Here is a 23,241-nt window from a genome sequence, read left to right on the forward strand (position 1 = left end):
ATTTTCAAACCTGTGGGTAACTATATTACACGAATAGTTACTTGGTATCTCCTTCTTCAATCCACTATGTTCACCGAACAAATCGAAACTTGAACCTTTTTTTGCCTCAAAATTCTAAGTTCAAACATTGATTCATCTCTATAACATGATCATTGTCCTAAGTTTTTTGAATTTGGTTCTAGTTTTTGTATTTCTCTTGAAAATTTTGTTTTTGTTTTACCCTTTATCTCTTTATATATGTTGAATATGCAATAATCTTACCTCTGATCTCATTGAAAAGGCTCTCCAAATTTTACACAACAGCATTGCAGCAGCACTTAAACGTGGTGTTCGCTTATCGGTGGTGTCAGCACGGGTTCCTCAGCCACAATCTCTATCACATTCTTTAGAAACAATTTGTCGTGACACTTTGACTATATATAGAGCAACTCGGCGGATGCTTTTACTGGAAAACGAACCGCACCCAATTTAACCCCCAAAAGATGGGGTATGTGTTATTCAATTTTTAGTTTGTCTGTGAAGTTTATTGTAAGAGTTTGTTTTGTCGAACTACTTTTCATTGTGTTGTGTTTGTATTGTCCCTTTATAGTATGTTCTCCTTATTTCAATAACTTTAGTATCAGAACAAAGATGACATACTGATGCAATGAGACGTTCTGTTTCCCATTTATGAAAAGAATTACATGCCTTATACACTTCAAGGTAATTAAATTTGTCATCCAAGAACATTATGTTATCAACGCTACAAATGAGGACTTCAGATAGCTATGTTTAGATTCAGAATATATATATATTTGATTTTTATGTATATCAATATATCATTTCCAAAATTATGAATGTCAAACAAAAATGCACATTGTCTTTGAAATGTTTAACAACCACTGTATTTCCATGAGCAGTGGTGACCTGGATTCAAATTTCCCCGGTCTGTAAGGATGACGCTAAACCGGTGGTAATATGAGCTGTATGACGAATACTCAGCCAGCCTGCAACTGAATTCACAAGCCTGTTCCATAACCTGAAAATGGAAACCGATGTATAATTTTATTTCATGAATGGATTTAGACGGCTTTTATGAGGCACTTTTATCTGTTGATGTAACAAGTGGTTATTGACAAAAAAGTTGATTTGTTTTTCTTTTGTTGCGTCGTTAAAATACTTATTTGAGTTTTTATATATTTAGTATTTAGCTATCAAAATATGATATCTTGTACTATACGAATGATGACATATAATTTAATTTTTTTTTAAATGTTTTGAAATTAATACATATGTTGCATTTATAACTAACATACTAGAAATTTTCAACGTGGATACATATAGAAATATTAAATTAACGGGATGTCATTTTATTTCTTTACTATTGCAACTATTTGTTTTTATTTGAAAAAAAATAATGCTGCAAGTATAGCATTCTTGAAATTTTCCATTTCCACTGCATCGCAAGAATACCGCAGTATGATCTGTCCACCTGTTATTGTATGTTCCATGCTCAAATGTTGCTATAGCTGTCCCCGCTGCCACATGTCCTGTACCATGTTGACAGTATGCGGCCACCTTTTATCAAATAAAACTAGTATTGTTACTCAAGGTAATTTAAGGATTTATTTATCGAAATCGATTTCATGGTCAAAGTAAAAGTTGAAAATACTGTTTTCCTTTTAATTTGAAAATAACAAAGTGTATACAAAACTTTGATTGAGTATTAAATCAAAACAATACCATGGCCTCAATAAAAAGAGATGAAAAAAATAAAAAAATGAAGAAAACAACAAACACAATAATGATGAAGCTACACCAACCAAACAAACAAAAACAAAACTCGATTTAAAAAAGTATATTCAATAAGAAATAGTTATTAAACCTGTTTTTTTTCTCAATTTCTTTGTGCTTTTTCACATTTCTTGTTCGGTGTGAGAAAATATTTTCTCTTCACTAGTGACAAATCTGTTCTCGGCAAATGGTTAGTCGAAATTTAATACTGACGTCAGACTTTCTTGGTTTCTTCTGAATTTCCTATTGTGACGTCATAAAAAAAGGCGAGCATGCCTGATGACATCGTATAGAAAGAGCAGAACTTTCTACAAACCTTTAGAAAGGAAGGATAAAAATCATAAGAGAAAAAGACTCTACCACTATAACTCCTGTATTACCATATTCCTCCACTCTCAACAGTTAAATTTTGATTATTTTAAAAACTCGGCTAGCCTCGCGCTTTAAATATTGAAATTTAACTGTCTTGAGTGGAACATATTGTAACACACTTGTTGCACTGATGAAATGATTTTTCAACACAATTTATCAATATGTTATCCTTAGCATGTGCTCTATATTTCCCAGTTCAAAACTTTTCACTAAACAAATATTACAATCTATCATCGGACAATCTCTTGATAGTTTACATTCACTGAAAAATCTACTATAAATAAACTGCAAACATGCATGACGTCTTGCCCAAAGTATTTTAATTATGTATTATAAAACATTTTTATATCGTTTAAAACCAACCTTTTATAGGGTTATCTCTTTTGCAATAGACTTTCGATCCAGATAAGTGTATAATGTAAAATTAACTCATCAATGATACTATGCATACAATTTTGTATGCCCGACGCGTGTTTTATCAATATAGGACACATCAGTGAAACTCAAATCAAGAGACATGAAATGCTACTTTTTAAACGTCATTTTTTTTAAAATAAGGTCCGACTGTATCTGTAATTCAATTTAATTATAGGATTTCCATTATTATCAAACTTTAAAAAGATTTAAAGAAATTTCACCGAAATTTAAAGAATCGTTTGAGATGCTTAGTTCCAATAAAAAACCAGTATGGAGTATGGTACATTACTTTTAAAAGCTTATAGTACAGATGCGTAGGATTTTATCATCCCGGCCCTGTAAGAGTTATATCCCCTTGAAACAATTTCGTTTTTGTAAACAGTTAATTCATAATTATGAACATAGCAATAACAACTCAAGTCAACACAGAAGTGATGACTACTAGGCTGGTGATACCCTCGAGGAATTAGAACTCCACCAGCAGTGGCATCGACCCAGTGGTTGTAAATTAACTCATCATAGATAACAGTATTACATTTTTATAATTACGCCAAACACGCGTTTCGTCTACAAAAGTCTCACCAGTGACGCTCGAATAAGAAAAATTGTAAAAAGCCAAATAAAGTTCGAAGCTGAAGAGCACTCACTACCATTCAGTTGAAAAGCATTCAAACGCAATGTCATTAAGTCTTCATTACAAATATTATACTTCCGATCTCGAAACATAAGGTGGATAGGATCACGTGTGAAGAGTGAAAAATGTAAGAAAGAATGTTTGTGGCAATTCAAATCAAAGGTCTCAAGCAGTGCAAATATCACACTTTTATGGATTTAAAAGCAATTGAGATATTAGAGTGACCTGGAAATTTCAAAATATATTTAAAATCTTTTTGAAATTTAAAATTAATCTAATAGAAAATATCAAATGTTTATAGAATCATCACAACTAAATTGCAATAAATATGTAAGGTGATATTTTTGTTCTGTTACATTTAATGACAATTAAAACATAATACTTACGTTATAACCAGGAGACCACAATCCCGTATACGGAGCTCCACAACCACATTTCACAAGTGCAACACACTGGCCACCACAAGACGACGAAGGACAGTCGTACTGAGATACTTCATCAAATCTGTGATGAAGATCAAATCTCCATTGCTCATACGTTTTTTCGTCGCAGATAACCGGTACTTTTGCGTAAGTTTGTATTGTAAAAAGGACTGCAAAATATCATTAAGTTGTGTTTAAATTTATCATTCAATTCACGAATAAATTTTATATTTGTTCTATTTCTTCATGTATAAGACACAGATAAAAACAAAAGGATTTGATCGTTCGTGTATCTTTAAAAAGGAACACAAATACGATGCAATCTCAGAATAGAATAGACCACATCTGGCTTATGCAAACTGACAAGCATTATGCCTTATTCTATGTAAATTTACCAATAGTATACAACATGACATTGTGGAAGGAAATTGAGAATGTGTCAAAGCGACATCAATCCGACCGTAGAGCAGAAAACAGCCGAAGGCCACCACTGGGTCTTCAATGTAGTGAGAAACTCCCGCCCCCGGAGACTTCCTTCAGCTGGCCCCTAAATAAATATGTATACTAGTTCAGTGATAATGGACGTCATATTAGTATACTAAACTCCGAATTATACACAAGAAATTAAATTTAAAAATCATACAAGACTAACAAAGGCCAGAGGCTCCTGACTTGGAACAGGCGCAAAATTGCGTTTGATTAGTGCAAACATATACCGATCGTGTAAATGATTTATTAACAGTGTAAAGTTACCAACACCACAGAATATGACTCCCCAATACTGCATATTGGATCTTAAGAATTTATGAAATAGAAAGAAAGAATACAATCACACATTTGATAATTCTTAATAAGAAAAAAGATACAAAGAGTTGTAAAAAGCAATCTATAAATCCTTTTAGATGAAAATACATAAATTGTCATTTTTACATAATAGTATTAGGTAATTACAGTTTTTATGTTCTAAAAAACGAACGAACCTTGAAAAGTCAAGGCAACGGTCATAATTGTTGGATTTGAATGAAAAATCAAATAGTGAATAATGCCGACATTGTGTGATTTGGTGACACATAGTTAAACGTCACTTTTGACACACAGATAGTTATATAGGTCTAATCAATGAGTCGACAAACATGGCCTTTAGGAACAGTGTAATTTATATCAGGCAGGTGGGGTCCGGTGAGAGATCTGGTTATGACAAAATAGTGAATTTCCTATACTGATTTAGGCTTCAAAAACTCAATGTGCATGCAGTGAAAAAGTATTGTATTAAGGTAGATCATAAGTAAATGTTTTTTGAGACAGAATTTTCTTTAAATTTGCCAAAATGAAGATTTAACTATGCTTTTTTAAAAAATATAATAAAAAGTATGGGTCACCGTGCTATTTATCACGCTATGTGTCATTGAAAATTACCTAATTTTGGTTAGTTTGTTCATGAAAAAACACATAAGAGTGCTTAAAAAAAATTCTGTGAGATAGAATTTTGAAATAAAATCTGAAAAGATAGGTTTCATAATATGTTTTAAGAAAATAAAAAGAAAACATGGTGTCACCGAATTTGTTTTCTTGCCACAAGTAAAAATAAAAAAAATCCCTATTAGCCTAGTACAAATTTTGTACTAAAAGAGTTATCTCCTCTTAAATGGCTTATTAGAAAAAAATGATTTTAAAAACCACAAAGGTATATATTTGTTAAAATATTTTTGAATAATACAATAAATCAACAAGTTTTCTTTACATTAATAAACAGTCTAACCATTAAATTGCAAATATGTTTCCAAATTTGCTTCTTTGGGAAAATAACTAGACCGATTTTGTACTGTGATTGTACAATCCAAGATGGCGGTATACCATGAATCTACCTTAATTTAATCTGAATTAAGTAAGCCCTTATAGATATGATGTCCTTAATGGTGGTTGTTTTTCCTTTGGTAATGAATGAAAAGTATTTTTTAGGAAAACTGTTGTTATAACTAGGAACATGATCAATAATACAATAATATAGACATTTAATTGTACTCAAATGAAAGTTCAAGAATCTGGAATGTAAAAATCATACTTTAAATTTGAACAGCATAATTTATTCGTTACAGATAAGCTTAACATTTGATAGAATATGGAAGTCCGGTACGAAATATGTGATGTTTCAAGCTTTTGGAAAATGTAACCTATATTACCGTTTGCTTTATCTGGGCGTGGAGTCATAAGTAAAGAAATCAAGGTTCTGTTTTAAGTTTGTCAAAAGACATCCGATAAAATATATGTATACATTGCTCAACTTTGTCTATTTACCTTGAAAAATGATTATTTATTAAACTTATCCATTTGATATGATTATTACTTGCATTTCAATATGAAAACATCATATGTTTCCGTGATAATATACTTAAACTAATTATATTTAAGTAAAAAAAAATAAGAGCAGGTATGTCAAATTTGTACAAAGATAAAGTTTTGTGTATTTCCTATGATAAATCATATCTATATTGAGAAAAAAAATAGTTTTGCAACATATGATCTTTACATTACTCTTACTTAAGATATTTAAAAAAAAAACCTATACTTTAACATATTACAAATCAATAAATAGAAGTTCACATTGTTTTTGTAGATATAACCAATTATATAAATTGTTCAAATGTTTCTTGTTTGGTCATTTAGTTAATCATTTGTTTATTTTTGATAGCAATAGTTTGAACTAATCTTCATGTCGTAAGTAACCAAAAGTGAAAAAAGTGGAGACCCTTTGCCTGAAGAGAAAGATTTTTCTTTTTGTTTAACTTTGGTTTGCTATGATCCTACCTGCTTGATAAATATTGCACGGTGACATGTTAAATTGAAAAAAAAAAGAAATAATAAAAATCTCATCAAGACTGTTATTTAACCAACTGATGTGTTTGTTATGAAACTTACACTTAAAATATACCGTTTGTTGGTAAAAACTACACATATATTATATGACAAACATAAACAAAATATTTTATTTCAAAATTATCAAATTAAATAGATATACGTATGTTTAACATTGTCCTTTCTTTTAAACGTTATGTATATTATTCCTACCTCAATTATTCTCAAAGTAGTTTCAGATCAGTATGTATATTCTTAGATGCCCCATGTATGCATTTATATGGTTTACTTATCTCCTACAAGGAAATGGAACAACAAATATGAATAGAACTTTGTGCTGTCTGCAGGGGGGTTCTTATCATCTACAAGGAAATGCACAAAATCAACCCTACATGGTATCGTTTCAAATTCTAGCTGGGTGAAGTTCAAAAACTTGTACTTAACAGATGAAATGGAAAAAAAATCATGTCTTTATATATGTTTGTGAACTTTTAAACACTTTTAATATAAGTCATGTCTAAAAATATAATCAGTCTAATGAAATTAAAGTAGCTTTGAGAGGACATTGAATGTTATTTTATAACAGTTTAGTAATCAAGTTAAATATTTCTTTTCCCTACCATTTTGAACATATTTCCTTATATGTTCATGAAATTAGTAGACGTTTCGACAATGATAAGCTATGTTTAATATTTCAACCAAATCCGATTTGGTGTAGTGTCGTCCATGATTGACTGTAGTTAAACTGTGAACATCATTTTGTCTCCATCAATCTAATCGTAAATAACAAGTAAATTCCTTTAAATTAACAGAAATCAGGGGGCTCTTTGGTCAAGTGTTCTCAGTAGTTCAATTAGCCCGAGGTTATGAGCTCGAAACCGGTACGTGACCGATGCACTCGATATATATTGACCAGGATTGTCACATTTTCTGCAGAAGGTCGATAAATCTCTACGAGCAATCCGGCTTCCTCCCCAAATTTTTAACTGATCGTCATGAATAGCAAATAGTACTGAAAGTGGCATTAAACACCATTCAATCAATCAATCAATCAATAAAAGATATCAAGATTAAAAAAGGATTCTGTTGTACCTTTAACCTTTTCGTTTTTTCTTCGTTGAAGATATTTTTCCTGAATCCATACTTAACTATCTATTAACTATCTTCCTGTATCTATTAACCTCTAATCAGTAAAACATGTTGAGTTGTCATATCATCAAGATTAGGCAATGCAAATCTGAATCAAATCATAAGAATGCTGGGTCAAGAATTAGTCAACATGATGTTAATATACAATTTAACATAAGAATTTTCTCTTCCAGGCCGTACAGGATTTATAAATGACCACAAAAGACAAGATGGTCATTTCTGAAAATCTTTTTCAGAAACATGTGATTGTGCCTTACTTTTATAAGTGCTTTGTTGTACAAAAAGAATGTTATGAATGAGACATAAATCTAATCAGATGTGAAAAACTAAACTAAAAACATTCCCACTAAAACTGGTCGACTTCTCTGTCAATCATGTAGACATTTGTGACAAACAGTCATTACCTTTATCGACGATGCATCCATTAAAATTTAAACCCGGAAGAAAAATTGTAATAATTCCTATGAAAACAATATAAAATGACATGATTGAAGAATGTGTGTAATTTAGTTTTTACCAAATACTTTTAATCCGTTTATGTTTTAAAATTGAATTCATGGTATAAGCTTACTTTTCATCCAATATAAATGCTATGTGAATAGTCATTAAAAGCTGCACGGAAATAGTTTTCACGTTTTTCACAAAAAAAAATTTTTGGCGGAATCATTTTTCCAAAACATTAGTTCTGCAACAAATACAGATTTTTTTATGCATTAAACTCATTCAGAACTGTTTGAAATTCCAGGTTTAACATAATTTTCTGTATAATATGTTTTACTTGCTGTAAAAATTAATTTTAGGGAATGATCGGAATAGAAGACAAGACAAAGCTTGAATAACGTTTGCAGTACAGATCTTATCTAGTCTTAATTTTGAAAGTTAATAACGTAAGTTCAATTTTAAACAATAAACGGATAAAGGTATTTGGAAAGACCCAAATTATACACAGACTACAGTTATGTCATTTTACATTGTTTTTAATGGAAGTGTTGCAATACTTTTTTTAAGTAGTAAATGAGTAATTAAACTTAATTATTTCCAACTTATATTTATCTCGTTCCACTTTGCGGGTGAGAATTCTGCCTTGTATCGGTATAAGCCTGCTCTTTTTCGAAATCTACAATAGTGTCTTTTACGTGCAAGATATATGGCAGTCTCTTAACACGGGTAAGCCATTTATCGTCCCTTCTTACGGACTACCATCGGTTTCTCCAGACCATACACATAAATGGTGTCAAGGGATATGTACATTTCAGAATAGATTCTTATAAGGAAACTTTAGAAAGGTGCGTGATCGATCGAAATAAACGTTTTTTAAAGTTTTTTTTTGTATTAAATGATTCTAAAGAGCGACATACAAACTGTAAGCGATATACGCTTTTTTTTGTAGAAAGATGTACTTCGTAATATCATGTTTCAATATCTAGATTTTTTTTCCTTTAGTTTGTTGTCTATGTACAATCGGAAACTATAATTTTGATAACGGATGAGCCAGGAACATTTAAATAACAACCAATTACAAGACATGAACATTAAGGGGTATAAAAACCCAAAAGGATAATCGGACAAAAAAACAAAACAAATTTAAGGTAAATTTTACCCAAGAGAGAGTTGCAATCTTAATTTAGACTCAAATAATTGATTTGTTAAATGAATATTAACCAAACCAAATTATATAGTGTCTACGTACATACATGTCGTGCATGTAGAGTTTTGTAATATTAGTTATTATTTAACCAACTTCCTGAGGGACCATACCTCAACTCATATCTAGTGATATTTTGTTTTATTCAGTAGCTAATTAAATATCATATCACAAAATCACAATAACAGTCAATTCCTGAATAATTTTCAGGAAATTGCTTTAAAAAAATGGCATCATATACCAGATGATATAAGTTTGTGTTTAAAATTGATCTATTTGATGATTACTTACAAATTTATACACTTCAACCTAAAATTAAAGCCTGTCCGTATTCTCATGCAGCTACAAATAAGAAAATTATTAAGGTTTAGATTCCACATTACTTTTTTTTATTTCTTTTTTAAACATAGCTCATATCCAGAGTTATACATGTTAAACGATATTTTATCTAAATCTTGTCTTCGATATTTTAACAACCTCTGTTTTTCCATGTGCAGTGATGACCTGGAAATAAATTTCCCTGGACAGTAAAAATAACACTAAATCTGTATTTATATGAATAGTATGACGAAAACTCAGCCAGACTCGCATTGAATTCACAACCCTGTTCCATTACCTGAAAAGTGGAAACTTTTTTTTGAAGACTGAACAATGTTTCATATTTAAGATAAGAAATACAGCTTTTCAACCTTTTTGAAATAGTCTGTTTTGACACAAGTGGTAATTTATAAGAACTGTACATATATGATAAAGTTTTCCATTTTTTGTGTTGTTAATACTTATTTTGGTAATTGTGTTTTTAGTAAGTATCTAGTTCCAGATGCTGCATTTTTCGCTGTGTTGAAGACCCGTTGATAAAATTGTGCTATTTTGTACTCTTTGGTCGGATTGTTGTCTCTTTGATACACTTACCGTTTTCTCTCTATTAATTGCAATATCACATCTTATCGACTAAACAAATGATTAAACACATTGTAAGTTTCTCTAAACTTTTAAATTAATATATTCTGCATTTATTAGTAACATACTTGAAATTTTCCATTTCCACTGCATCGCAAGAATACGTATTATCTGTTCATCTGTTATGGTATCTGCCATGCTCGAATGTTGCTATATCTGTCCCGTGTGCTACATATCCTATACCATACTGACAGTATGCGACAACCTTTAATCATACACAATTGGTATTTTCACTAATTTTTTAAAGCTAATAGAAGGGATTCTGTTCATTGGAATCAATTATGAGGTAAAGGTATGAATTTTGAAATACGGAAAAAAAAAAGTGTAATACAACTATGAATGAAAGTTTTAAGAAAAAACATTTAAAAAAAAACGACGCTTCAGAAAAAGCAAAAAGAACGAGGGGCAACACTCACTACACAAATTGAACAAGTGCTGATTGCTAGCATGCTCTCTATATTGACTAGTTCAAAACTATGCATTACAAATCTACGATAATACCATTGCAAAATCTCTAGAAAGTAAAACGTTCCTGAAAATCTATTATTGATCAACATGATCAACGTTCTTAGATGCAAGCCAATGAAGCCGATTTCGCCATCATCTTTGGTGGTCGAAGAAACAAAACGTGTACACTGTATACATACCTCGAAACCATAAAACAACGAAATGACATATTTTCAGTAAACCTTATTTTTTTTTGCAGAGTCATTCCTGAGATATTTGAAAGCAAAACTTTATTCGACATAAGTTCGTCAAAAAGATATTAAGAAAAAGGGAAATATCACTTCTAATCCACGACATCTATTAGAACCATTGGTGTTGTATTCTTTTTATTTTGAATTACAAGCAGATAAAACAGTGATGCTATGAGCTGATCAATAAATTACATAAGTACTATAGCCACCTTTCACTAATAACATAGTTGTTTAAGGAGGTAGACCTAGGTTAAGGAAAATAACTCTTTAAATCATCAGTACGTTTGTGTCAACCATTTTCATAAATATATTCTAAGCTTCTATGTTACATAGATTATTTTTAATCTGTTTCAGGTAAATGCTTAAAATACGTTGATGAAACTTGACTTTTACACACACATTACTGATTTAAAGAGTTATCTCCCTGAACCAAGGTCTACCACCTTAAAGTAACTACTGACTCTTTGGATAGTAATTCTAAGTTCTTCAATATAATATAAAGGGAGGTAATGAAATAATTTCTGCGTATCTTGCGTATATGTATATCGCATTTTTGCGTCCAATGCCAATTTCGGCATTTTTCCTATGAAACTATATCTACATTCAGTCGTTATGATGACTTGTCTATCTGCAATAAAACTCCAATATTTCAGAATGCGCTTTCAGTTTTAGATTATGGAAGGAAATATTCAATAATTTGAAGAACATTAATGTGATCACATCCAGTTACTAAATTCGTGTATGAATGTTATACACGTGAGAGCTTTATAATTAAACCAGGTTTTCTACATAAGAAATGTCTGTACCAAGTCAGGAATAAGATAATTGTTTTCCATTCGTTTCATGTATTTCATCTTTTGATTTGGTCATTTGATAAGAGCATTTCCGATATGAATTGTCATTGAAGATCAACATTTATGTTCTTCTATTTGTATTCATTTATGTGTTATTGCTCGAAGCACATCATTTTTCATTTACTACAAATATACGAATGATTTCATTAGTAAAACAAGACAATTTTCAATTTCTGAGCACACTTTTCAGGTTTTCAACACAAAAGACTGTCAAATATATCAGAGATAATAATGATTTTTTTTTACGTAAACATTCAGGTATGAAATATAAGATATACCAAAAAAGCACTTCGAATGTATTCCTTTGAACAAGTACAAAATAATTAAGGTAATAATAACGGGAAAATGTCACGAAGAAAAGACGAAATAGGTTGTAATGTAAAAAAACAACCCAGCTATAACAATGCAGGCTAAATATGAAAAATATATATAATTACATTTTTTTTATAATATATCTTTGAATACATTTGGAGATCTACTTTTCTAACAAATTTCAGCATTCCTGTGGGAACACATCGTGTGTCTCTTTTTGCCGACCTCTTCTTATTTTCATATGAGTAGGAGTCCCTTCAGACACTTGTAAATACAAGTACATAAAATACATAAAAAAAACCCAGATTATTTATTTTTTCTATTTATACTTTTCTTATTGGGTTTTTAATAATATATTCTCCTGAACTAGCAATTTAAGAAATACAAGACACGATATTCTCCACATCATATTTAGACTTGTACATCGCGTTGTTCATAAGCGATCATCTTGCACGTATACTACTAGTATTGTAGTGGTATAAATTTGAAGAGTTGAAAACGTACCTTAATAATTCATATCACAGATTGTATTAGTTGCACTAAATGGTTATGCTAAGGAGATTTGTGGTATGATAACCAGTGAGACACAAATTTTATAAAAGATCTAAGGGCATCGATGCAATATATTACCTTCAGGGACGCGATAAACCCAAATAGAAAGTATAATCACAAAAATACAAAACTCCGAGGAAAATGTGAAACGGAAAGTCCTTAATCAAATGGCATATTCGAATGATAATTCACATCAAACGAATGTCATATTCCTGACTTGGTACAGGCTTTTTCAAATGTAGAAAATGGCGGATTTAACCTGGTTTTATAGCGCTAAACGTCTCACTTGTATGACAGTCGCATCAAATTCCGTTATATTATATGTCTGGTTGGGGAAGAACTACAAAGTTTAAACCGTTTTGGCCATTGCGTTGTCAGTTTATTTTTTCGATTTATGAGTTTGACTGTCCCTCTGGTATCTCTTCGTCGCTCTTTTTTAACCGTTTTGTTTATCAGTAAACAGTTATCAAATTCAAAGTTTTAATTTCAAAACTGAATCGACAATAGTCTTTTCTTAATTTGATTAATATACAATCGCCATCGGGTTTAAACATAAAATTTGGACACTCAAAGTGCAGATGAGTCCTGCGGTGCGAATTATACACGAAAGCTTTTCTACCCTTTTATTTATATTTACCTAACTTTTCACTCTATTGAGAATGTGTAATATAGTAAATGTTACATTCTAAAAAAACGAATATTGACATTCTATTCATTCACCAATTGTTAGAGTTTTCATTTTAGTCCTAGACATGATTAATTGTCACGTAATCTTCCTTTTGTTTAACAACTAAGCTTTTAAACGCATTGATCTATTACAATTCAATTCAATTCAATAATTTATTCACGTCTCCCCTTGTGTACAAAGATAACACAATACATTTATAAAAGATACATTTTGTATTCACAAGCCAATCTGTACAGATTTATGATAGATGATAATCAACTAAAACAATATGTATGTACATAATAGATATTAAACATGAATGATAAAGTTATACAATATAATTATTCAATTATTATTTACAATACAAAACTTCTAATGAACTTTGAATTAAAAAAAAGATTGTCTGTTATGACACATACATTTAATAGTTGTGTGTAGTCAGGTTTTATAATCAAAAGAAACTATATTTTTTGAAAATAATAAAAAAATAATAAGTTTCACTTTATTGTTTTTTTTGCAAGTTTTTAATGATTGTTACTTAACATATTAAACCCGCCACTTTCTTTGTTTCCTTGTGTGAAGGACAGTATATTGTAATCCAGTAGTTGTATTTTAGTTGTTTCGGCTAATTTGTTTCGTTCATTGTTGTAATATGAATCGGACGTCAGTTTGTTCTCTTAAAACTGCTTCAGTTTTGCGAGGATCGGTATTTATACGTTCTTGTCTAAAAATACTTTAAGCTTCCTTGGTAGAGGTAAACCTTTAAAAGCACTTTGAACGTATACGATTTATAAACTTTGACGAAAATATCACTAGCAGGAAATGCGTACCCTACTCGCATACTTGTATCGGATATCAGTACTTTAGACACAACAGGTAACATGAATCACTGCTCTACATTCCAAGATAGGCATATTGTATGGCAATCAGACTGACAGACACAATTCTGATGTATAACACAGAAAAACATCGGCGAAAAAGATCCTATTGTATCTTCTGTCAACAAACACGGCAATATGACGTCCCTAGTCTCAGTCTGTTCCAATTCTATTTAGTCAATGTCATGTCTGTTTATAACTATGCTTGATATCGATATATTTATAACTATGATTGAATATCGGTATATTTATATCAAACCACTCACCGCATTGGAATAAATTCAAAATCGACTTGGTGCATATATTTAAATAACCCTTTTGTTTATTATACATGTAATGTGAAATATTTGTAAGTCTATTCTACACAACAAAATGTCTTCACATAGCAGCAGTTATATTTTCACACCTGAAACGTTTGATTTACCATATATATCGATACCTGATAGACTGAAGGAATTGGCAGAGGAACATCCTGACAGAGATGCAATAATATGCTGGTCAACAGACGGACAAAGAAGATCGATAAAGTATTCAGAACTTTACACCAGATCTGAATTGTTCGCCAAAGGCTTAGCAAAAATTGGAATTAAGAGAAATAGCATAATAGCTATGAGTAATGCAAACAGTACAGAATGGCTTATTTGCACATTTGGGTCACAAATGGCAGGACTCACACCTTTACATATCTCATTGGCTAATTTCAGTGCTGGAGAAATTGTCAGTCTCCTAAACGGAATTGGAAGTTGTACTGCAATAGTAATGGAGCCTTCAAACATAGAGGTATGTAATGAATTTATTGAAACTTTTAACAAAAGGACTGAATCCTCGATTAGCACTCAAGTACCAACATTACGACATATATTCTTTATGAATTCTACCGATGAAAAGTATATGACGACGCAAGAAATCTGCAACATCGGATCATTGTCACGGTTACCTTTGCCTCAAATTTCCCCTGATGACATCTGTGGCATTTTCCTTACTTCTGGAAGTACTGGGATGGCGAAAACAGTTCCACATACACATTTAAAAATGATCCATGATGGGTATGGCTGGGGAAAAAATCTTGAAATTCAGTCAGGGGAGAAGTTTTACAACAACATGCCATTTAGTTGGCAAGGAAGTTATCCATCAGTTTTTTTGGCAATGAAGCCTACACATGTCACTATTTCAGACATAATGACTATGACATGTGTGACTGAAATAACAGATTTTACTTTGCGTGTGTTGAAAGAGGAACACTGTACATCTGCTTTCTTCATTTCGCCAGTTATATCTGAATTGGTAAAAAGAGAAACACGTGATCTGGACATTTTCCCTTTGAGGGTTATTAGTACAGCAGGCCTTCCAGTGGACGCTCAATGCGCAAATGTAATTGGAAAATTTGCAAATAAATTTGGCGTGCTATACGGATGTACGGAGATAGGAATGATCTCTCAGTTATTGGTTAGAAAAACTGAGGATTATGACAATTATTCATGTGGATACCCGGCAAATGGCACAGAAATCAAAGTCGTTAATGACAATGGCAGTTTAATTCCGTTAGGACATACAGGGGAAATATATATCAGACAAAGACACCGCTTCCTCGGTTATATGAATGCTAGGGAGAAAAATGACCTTTGCTGTGAACAGTCTGGTTGGTACAAAGCTGATGATGTAGGGTTCATAAAGCAGGATGGTAGTCTTACTGTTTCTGGTCGGAAATCAGATATTATGATACTTGGAGGCGAATTGGTGTCATCGTCTTATCTTGAAGGCCTATTGAAAAAACACATATGCGTAGCTGATGCGTATATCTATCCTATGCGTCACGCACAAACATTTCAGAAAGCATGTGCTGCGATAGTTGTTAGAAAGAACAAAACCGTGAGAGAAGATGAATTGAAGGACTTTTTGATAAAACAGAAAGAGACATACGGAGACAGCTTTTTGGCAAATCGGTTCATTCCTGAAATATTCATGTTTTTCGAGTCATTTCCAAGAACACACAGTAGGAAATTAGATAGAAAACGATTAGGTGAAGATATCCAAAAAAGATTGTCTACTCTTTGATTAGATTGTTAAATACTTACATTCAGATACGAAATTATACGCAAACTAAAGCTATATCAGCATGATCAGAATTAAAATTTACTAGTGAGGACAAAAATTGGTAACGGTGTTGTGTTAATCAAAATATTGAAACCTATTATATTTAATATTACTTCCTAGTACCTACTAGGCTTACATATATACCTATACTTTTATTCCATAAAATAACATGCGCTCTATATTTACTTGTCCATAAAAAATCAGTTACAAATTACGACAATTCATTATTGCACATTTTCCTTGTTCCTAAATTAGTTTTGGCTGTCGTAAAAAATGTTGATAGTTCAATAAAAAGTATATAGTATAATGTTTCTTTTGCAATACTCTTTTGACCAGCTGTGATTGTCAGTCAGTGAGTCAGTAGGAAGTAAGGAATAAAAATAACCCCTTTGACACATTCCCCATTTCCATTCTAGATTTTATACCTTATATTATACCTTGTGATTTAAATTAGGTATATTTGTATATGTAACACTGACAGCAGTATACAGCTGTTAGAAAATCATAAATAGATTAAGAAAAAAAACAAATCCGGATTACAAAATAAAATCTAGGGAAGCACATCAACTATAAGAGGAAAACAACGAAACAACAGAAACACTGAAGTGCAGCAAAAACAAACGACAATGCAACACACAAAGAAACGAGCTATGAAATAATAACTGCCCTTTTCTGGACTTGGTACAGGAAAATATAAGATAGAAGGGTTGGATGAACCTGGTTGCGTGGCTAACCAAATCTCGCACTATTATGAATATGTTGAATATAACACTAAAATGATAATGTTACAAGACAGGAATAAAGTACACATAAATGCAAGAACCATCAAAACAACGGTCATTTTTGGTGAGATAGGACAAAACAATGTATGATGAAACATAAAGTTAATCTAAATAAAGGAAATACACCCGAAAGAAAAAAAATGTATTATTCCGACATTAATTTGACTCAATGACGCACAGTTAAATGTCTGTATTGTCATACATATAATCTTAAAGGTATACAAATTAGTTGACATACACTGTCTGTCATGCTTAATCGTTAAAAAATTATTATATCATTGGGACTGTGCTTTGACCTAATGTTGTAAATGCAATGGCACTAAGAACATGAAGAATAAAGATAAAGTGACTACGTCTGAAAAGCTTGTGAAGAAAACATACAAACAATGACTGATGTGTTATATGACAAAAATTAACCAATTACTATTTTTTTTACCATTATGAGTATTTAACTATATTTAACACTTTCGTTTCCTTAAAAAATGCAGTTATTTCATTTCACCTTTATTCTATCAGTAGTTTCAGATCTGACTAAATAAGGAGATGTGGCGTGATTGGTATGATTGCCAATGAGGCAACTATCCATCAAAGTACAAACGAAGTGGATGTAAGCAATTAAACATGTTAAAGGCAACCATGAGCTTCAACAATGAAAATAACTCATATCGTATAGTGGGCTACAAAAGGCCTCGACACGAAATTATGAAACAATTCAATTGAGAATAATAACTCCTCATTTAAAAAAAAACAATCAAGGGAAAACAAATATGGCAGATAACAATGAGCAAAGCCAATAGCGCATAGTCAGCTATAAAAGGCTCCGAAATGACAATGTTAAACAATTCAAACGAGAAAACTAACGGCATTATTTATATAAAAAATGAACAAAACACAAATTTGTAACACATAACATACTGACTTGAGACAGACACATACATACATAATGTGGAGAGTTGTCTCATTGGCAATCATGCCACATCTTCTTGTTTATTATTATCCAATACTAACTACTGAACTACAGGCTTCTAACTAGGCACAACTAGAACAAATCCAATAACAAGTTATAAAAAAAATCATGAATCTTAAACTCAAATATCAATCAGAGCACAAAAAATTGTGAAGAAGTCATTCAAAGTCAGAGAAACTTGTGACCTTGTGAAAAAATATAGATATTGAAAAATTGAAGTACCGTTAAAGTGCATATGTGTATAATAATAAGTCAGAATGCATGCAGATAATTGATAACAAAATAAATATTTATAACAATAAACAATATTAAAAGATCTATTTACAGTGTTACATTTGTAACCGTTTAGAATAAATTTATTGATAGGATCTCGGATAGGATTGATAAGTTAACCAAGCTCGTATATAATTTTCCGCGTTTGTAAACAATGCTGCCAAAAATAAGTATGTGCTATCTATATTATTTTGGGTTTAAAGCACCTATATGCACAGGTTTTATTTTTAGAAGGAAAATCGTCATGGTTACAAAATACAAAAGAAATAACACTATTACAATTTATCATTATTTCATATTCCTGTACGTGTCTTTAGATAAAACAAATCAATTTTATTTGATGAAACTTACCTTTATTAATATAACCGTCACACAAACACGGCATCTTTTGTGATGATGGTCAATTCATGATGCGCACAGTTTATACTTTGTTTGTGGTGTCCTGGTATGATCTTAGAAATTCATGGGAGGTATACGTTGTTTTCCTTCTGTTTATATGTTTATATGTAGAGTTATCAATTGCAAATATCAATCTAAGCGTTATTTTGTTGTTGTCTTTTGCAGTTCAGCGTTTCGGTTTTCCTTCACTTTTAGTTTTTATACCGGATTTGTTTTCACTTAAGAAGGTTCGCTACTCAGTTTCAAAATAACAAGCTTTTCACAAGATTAGTATATATTGAAAGGAAATTAGTAAAAGAACGAAAAGTGCCAAAAATATATATATTTCCGTGTTCTTGTTTTTGCGATATTAGCCATAAGAAATGTGACTGCGAAATATTCTCTCTTGATTTTTTCATAGCTTTATTATTGTCATGTTAAAGTTCTTATTAAACTAAATTATTCAAACTATTAAAAAATAACATAGATTTTATAAGACTTTTACAGATGGCTTATAGTTATACATGTAAAAGATTTATTAAAAGAAAATTTTGGGTTAGTGGGCAATTTTTTAAAGGTATTAAAATGGCTAAAACCAGAGGATTACGAAATCTGACAGAAATTCAAAACATGGCAAGCGAACATCATTTATCAATTTATGACTATTGGAGAACGTTATTCGTCTGTTGTCTTTATATGTGCCGTTTGTTATAAATTTTCCCAAGGCACTGCAATATTTGCAAGCATAATATTTTGTCTATGGGAGAACCTAACAAAAGATTTAGGTAATTTGTGGTAACGAAATCCCTGACTTTAAAAAATGCAAGTGATATATAGATTGCGCTCACAGTATCTCAAACGTTACAGCAGATACGGGGATAGCAAACGAGTTGAGATATATAAACAACGTAAAACAGTGTAAAGGGAACATCACCGTCAAACAAATAAAATGAACCCGCCACATTATTTATGAATGTGCCTGTCCCAAGTCAGGAGCCTGTATATTCAGTGGTTGTCGTTTTTTTGTGTGTTACATATTTGCTTTTTGTTAATTTTTTTACTTAATAAGGCCGTTTGTTTTCTCGTTTGAATTGTTAAACATTGTCTTATTGGAGCCCTTAATAGGTTACTACGCGGTATGGGCTTTGCTCATTGTTGAAGGTCGTACGGTGACCTATCGTTGTTAATGTCTGTGTCATTTTTGGTCTTTGTGGATAGTTGTTTCAATGGCAATCATACCACATCTTCTTTTTTTATATTAATAGCAGGGAGAAATATTAATCCTTTTGTGATAAATGTTTGTGTAGAGTTTTTTGGGTAAAACAGAAATAACTAAATATAGGAAATGACAGTTATTACTGTTAATATTTGATGTAATTAAAGTAGGTTCCTTGGGTAAATTAAGGCAGTGTATTAAGAGAAATTGGGATTATTTAATGAAAAGATAGCATCAAGCCGGTAAATGATGTTAAATATATCACTCAAATGGTGTTTACTGAGTTTGACCATTAACTGTGATTATAATCTGTACGTACAGGAATACGTTTTCATATATAGAGGTATAATTGGTGACCAGAGTGATAACTAGAACTTTTTGGTAAACTTTTTGTAAATACGGCCATATTATCTGAAAGGTTATGATGAATAAATAAAGGCAACAGTAGTTCATCGCTTTTCGAAATTCATAAATAACAAATCCAAGTTACAAACTAAAACTGAGGAAAACACATCAAATATAAGAGGAGAACTACGACATAACAAAAACACAACATTAAAATATAACACACTCAGAAACGAACTTTAATATAAGAATGACAATTTTCCTGACATGTACAGGACATTTTTAGAAACAAAATGGTGGATTGAACCTGGTTTTGTGGCTAGCCAAACCTCCCGCTTTTATGGCAATGTAAATATAACACTTAAATGACAACATTTCATGACAGGCTTCAATACAAATAAATGGGAGAACATATAGGACAGAGAAACATTCGAATAATAGCTAACACAATTTTTCAGGTTTTAAATGTAATATAAGCATTACAGAACTACGTCATTTTATAATCTTAAGGAATTAATTTCTCGTTACATTGAAGACCTGTTAGTGACCTTCTTTTGTTGTTCTTTCTATGGTCAGGTTGTTGTCTCTTTGATACATTCCCCATATCCATTTTCAATTTTAATATATGGTCCTGAACTTTACATACTTTTTATTTGTGTTTTTTTTATCTAAGATATTCGTTTATAACTGTCTTTTGAAGTAAGCAACTTCCCTGTTTGACATAGTTCTTTAAAAATACTGTTTTCATAATGCATATCCATATGTTACCCTGAGTTTTAAAGTGATATGCAAACTAACTTAGATCGTTCAAACTTTAATCATTGTATCCATATTATTTTATATTATTCCTGATAGCTTTCAAAACTGTTTGCTTTTATTTTGTTTATTCAAAATTCAAGCAAAATACATATTTCGGTCTTATTAGATGGACAAAGGGAGATTAATTTACTTTTTGCCGTATTATTGAATGACTAATTACAAAAGGTTTTCAGTCTGTCTAGTAAGACATTCTTTATTTTTTTACTTTTCTTTTAAAATATATCTTTGTATGCATTAATTCAAGATGTTTTTATAATTGTCGAAAATAAAGATTTATATCCAAGACCAAAGGTTGTGAATGTTATGAGACTCAGAAGAAATAGTGAATCTTTCTTAAAAGCTTGCTGAGAAAAATTTCAAAGTATTATTTGACAAACATTAACCAAATACTGAAAACTAAACATACATTACCTGCAATCCCCCCTAGTTTTTGGCGGGGTTCGTGTTGTTTATTCTTTAGTTTTCTATGTTGTTTCATGTGTTCTATTGTTTTTCTATTTGTCTTTTTTTATTTTTAGCCATTGCGTTGTCAGTTTGTTTTAGATTTATGAGTTTGACTTTCCCTTTGGTATCTTTCGTCCCTCTTTTTTGTCTTCTACTACTCTTATAATTCCAAAACCATAGAGTTGTAAACGTTAACTTTCTTGTACAGTGGAACAACAATTTTGAATGGTCTTCTAAATATAATTCAATTAAAAAATCAGTATCATGATTTAAGAACAACTACAAATCCTTGTACTTTCTACATTTGAAAATGTCTGTACCAAGTCAGGAATATGACAATTCTTGTCCATTCGTTTTTGATGGGTTTTATTATTTGATTTTCCAATGTGATTATGCACTTTCCTAATTGATTTTCCTCTGAGTTCAGTATTTTTGATATTTTACTTTTTAATGTTACCATGATATTTGTCCTGTAATACACATAACATAACTCTAGTCATGTGATTCCTGAGCTTTCTGTATTCAATGAGAAAAACAAAAGCATACACACATGACCAGAGTTATTTAAATGAGTAAATTCATATGGTACAATGAAACAGGTTTAGAGCACATGTCTAATGTTTTTGTTTTGAATGGAAGGCTGTTACACTACTCATACGTACTCCATTGGGTTCTTGATATTAAAATAAATTGAAGTAACATAGAGACCTAATGAATAACTTTTTTGATTATAGGTTTAAAATTATGATATTCATAGTCAGAGTTCGTATATATCATACATTAACATACATGAAGAAAAAAAATATTTATCTTTAAAAATGAAATTTTAAGAATTATTTTTTGAAGATTTATAGAAGTCAAACGGACTATACCATCGGAAGGAATATTTAAAAAGTAAATCGGTATTACTACGTAAATTAGTATGAATTATGATTATATAATTCATTGAAGTAGGACATGTTGGATCCTTTTTTATGACTGTGTAAAACTCAGTGTTATATATATTGGTCGTTAGGTAGTCTCCTATCAAATATTAGATTATGATATTTTTATGTAGTAGGTGGCAGGTCGGTTGGTCCGTGGTGAAATGGTAAAATAAAATGACACGCATTTATCTTCGTGATCTGAATAAGGTAAATAAGTGATAAGGTGAATAAGTGATGCCAAGTCCGTTTCTTGGCCTCTAAAATATTTCCTGTATGTTTGATAAAAAGCTTATTTAGATTATACGTTAATTGAAGTAATCATCACAAATAATTTTCAATAATGCCAATAAAAACATAATATTTACGTTGTTACTGGGAGACCACAATCCCGTATACGGAGCTCCGCATGCACATTTCACTAGTGCAACACATTGGCCTCCACAAGAAGACGAAGGACAGTCGTACTGAGAGACTTCATCAAATCTGTGATGAACAACTACTTGCCATTCATTGAACGTTTTCTTGGCGCAGACAACCGGCACTTTGGCATCAGCTTCAATTGTCAAAAGAACTGCAAAATACGATTAAAAAGTTTTGATAAACAACAGATTTCTGAGGTAGATTCAAACAGGGGATGTCCACAAAACTAGAAAAATCAAAATTTGGTCTATAGTCAGAAGACACATCGATTGGCATATTCATGACTTGGTACAGGTATTTGTCAAAACAATTGATGAGTTAAACCTAGTGTTATAATTAGCGAACGCAAACACGTATCATTATATTTATTGTTTATAAGTTCGTTAAAATG

General features: G+C 31.1%; 2 protein-coding genes across 2 annotated transcripts; one reads left to right on the forward strand and one right to left on the reverse strand.

Annotated features, from left to right (window-relative positions):
* Positions 1–766: 766 nt before the first annotated feature.
* On the reverse strand, positions 767–4,034 carry LOC134726320 (uncharacterized). The gene is made up of 4 exons (XM_063590722.1): positions 4,025–4,034; positions 3,583–3,788; positions 1,416–1,557; positions 767–1,017 (listed from the first exon to the last, which is right to left on the reverse strand). The coding sequence occupies exons 1-4, from the start codon at positions 4,032–4,034 to the stop codon at positions 872–874; spliced, it is 504 nt and encodes a 167-aa protein (XP_063446792.1). The 3' UTR covers positions 767–871.
* A 10,524-nt stretch (positions 4,035–14,558) lies between these two features.
* LOC134726321 (uncharacterized) lies at positions 14,559–16,241 on the forward strand. Its single transcript, XM_063590723.1, has one exon. The coding sequence runs from the start codon at positions 14,559–14,561 to the stop codon at positions 16,239–16,241; it is 1,683 nt and encodes a 560-aa protein (XP_063446793.1).
* The last annotated feature ends 7,000 nt before the right edge of the window (positions 16,242–23,241 follow it).

The sequence above is a fragment of the Mytilus trossulus genome, chromosome 7, assembly GCF_036588685.1.
Source record: "Mytilus trossulus isolate FHL-02 chromosome 7, PNRI_Mtr1.1.1.hap1, whole genome shotgun sequence".
NCBI lineage: Eukaryota > Metazoa > Mollusca > Bivalvia > Mytilida > Mytilidae > Mytilus > Mytilus trossulus.

Coding starts and splice junctions, on each gene's coding strand:
- LOC134726321 (XM_063590723.1), top strand. CDS start 14,559: ATGTCTTCACATAGCAGCAGTTATATTTTCACACCTGAAACGTTTGAT.
- LOC134726320 (XM_063590722.1), bottom strand. Junction 1,558..3,582: donor TGTGGTCTCCTGGTTATAAC/GTAAGTATTATG, acceptor ATTTGATAAAAG/GTGGCCGCATACTGTCAACA. Junction 1,018..1,415: donor TGGAAATGGAAAATTTCAAG/AATGCTATACTT, acceptor TCCATTTTCAGG/TTATGGAACAGGCTTGTGAA.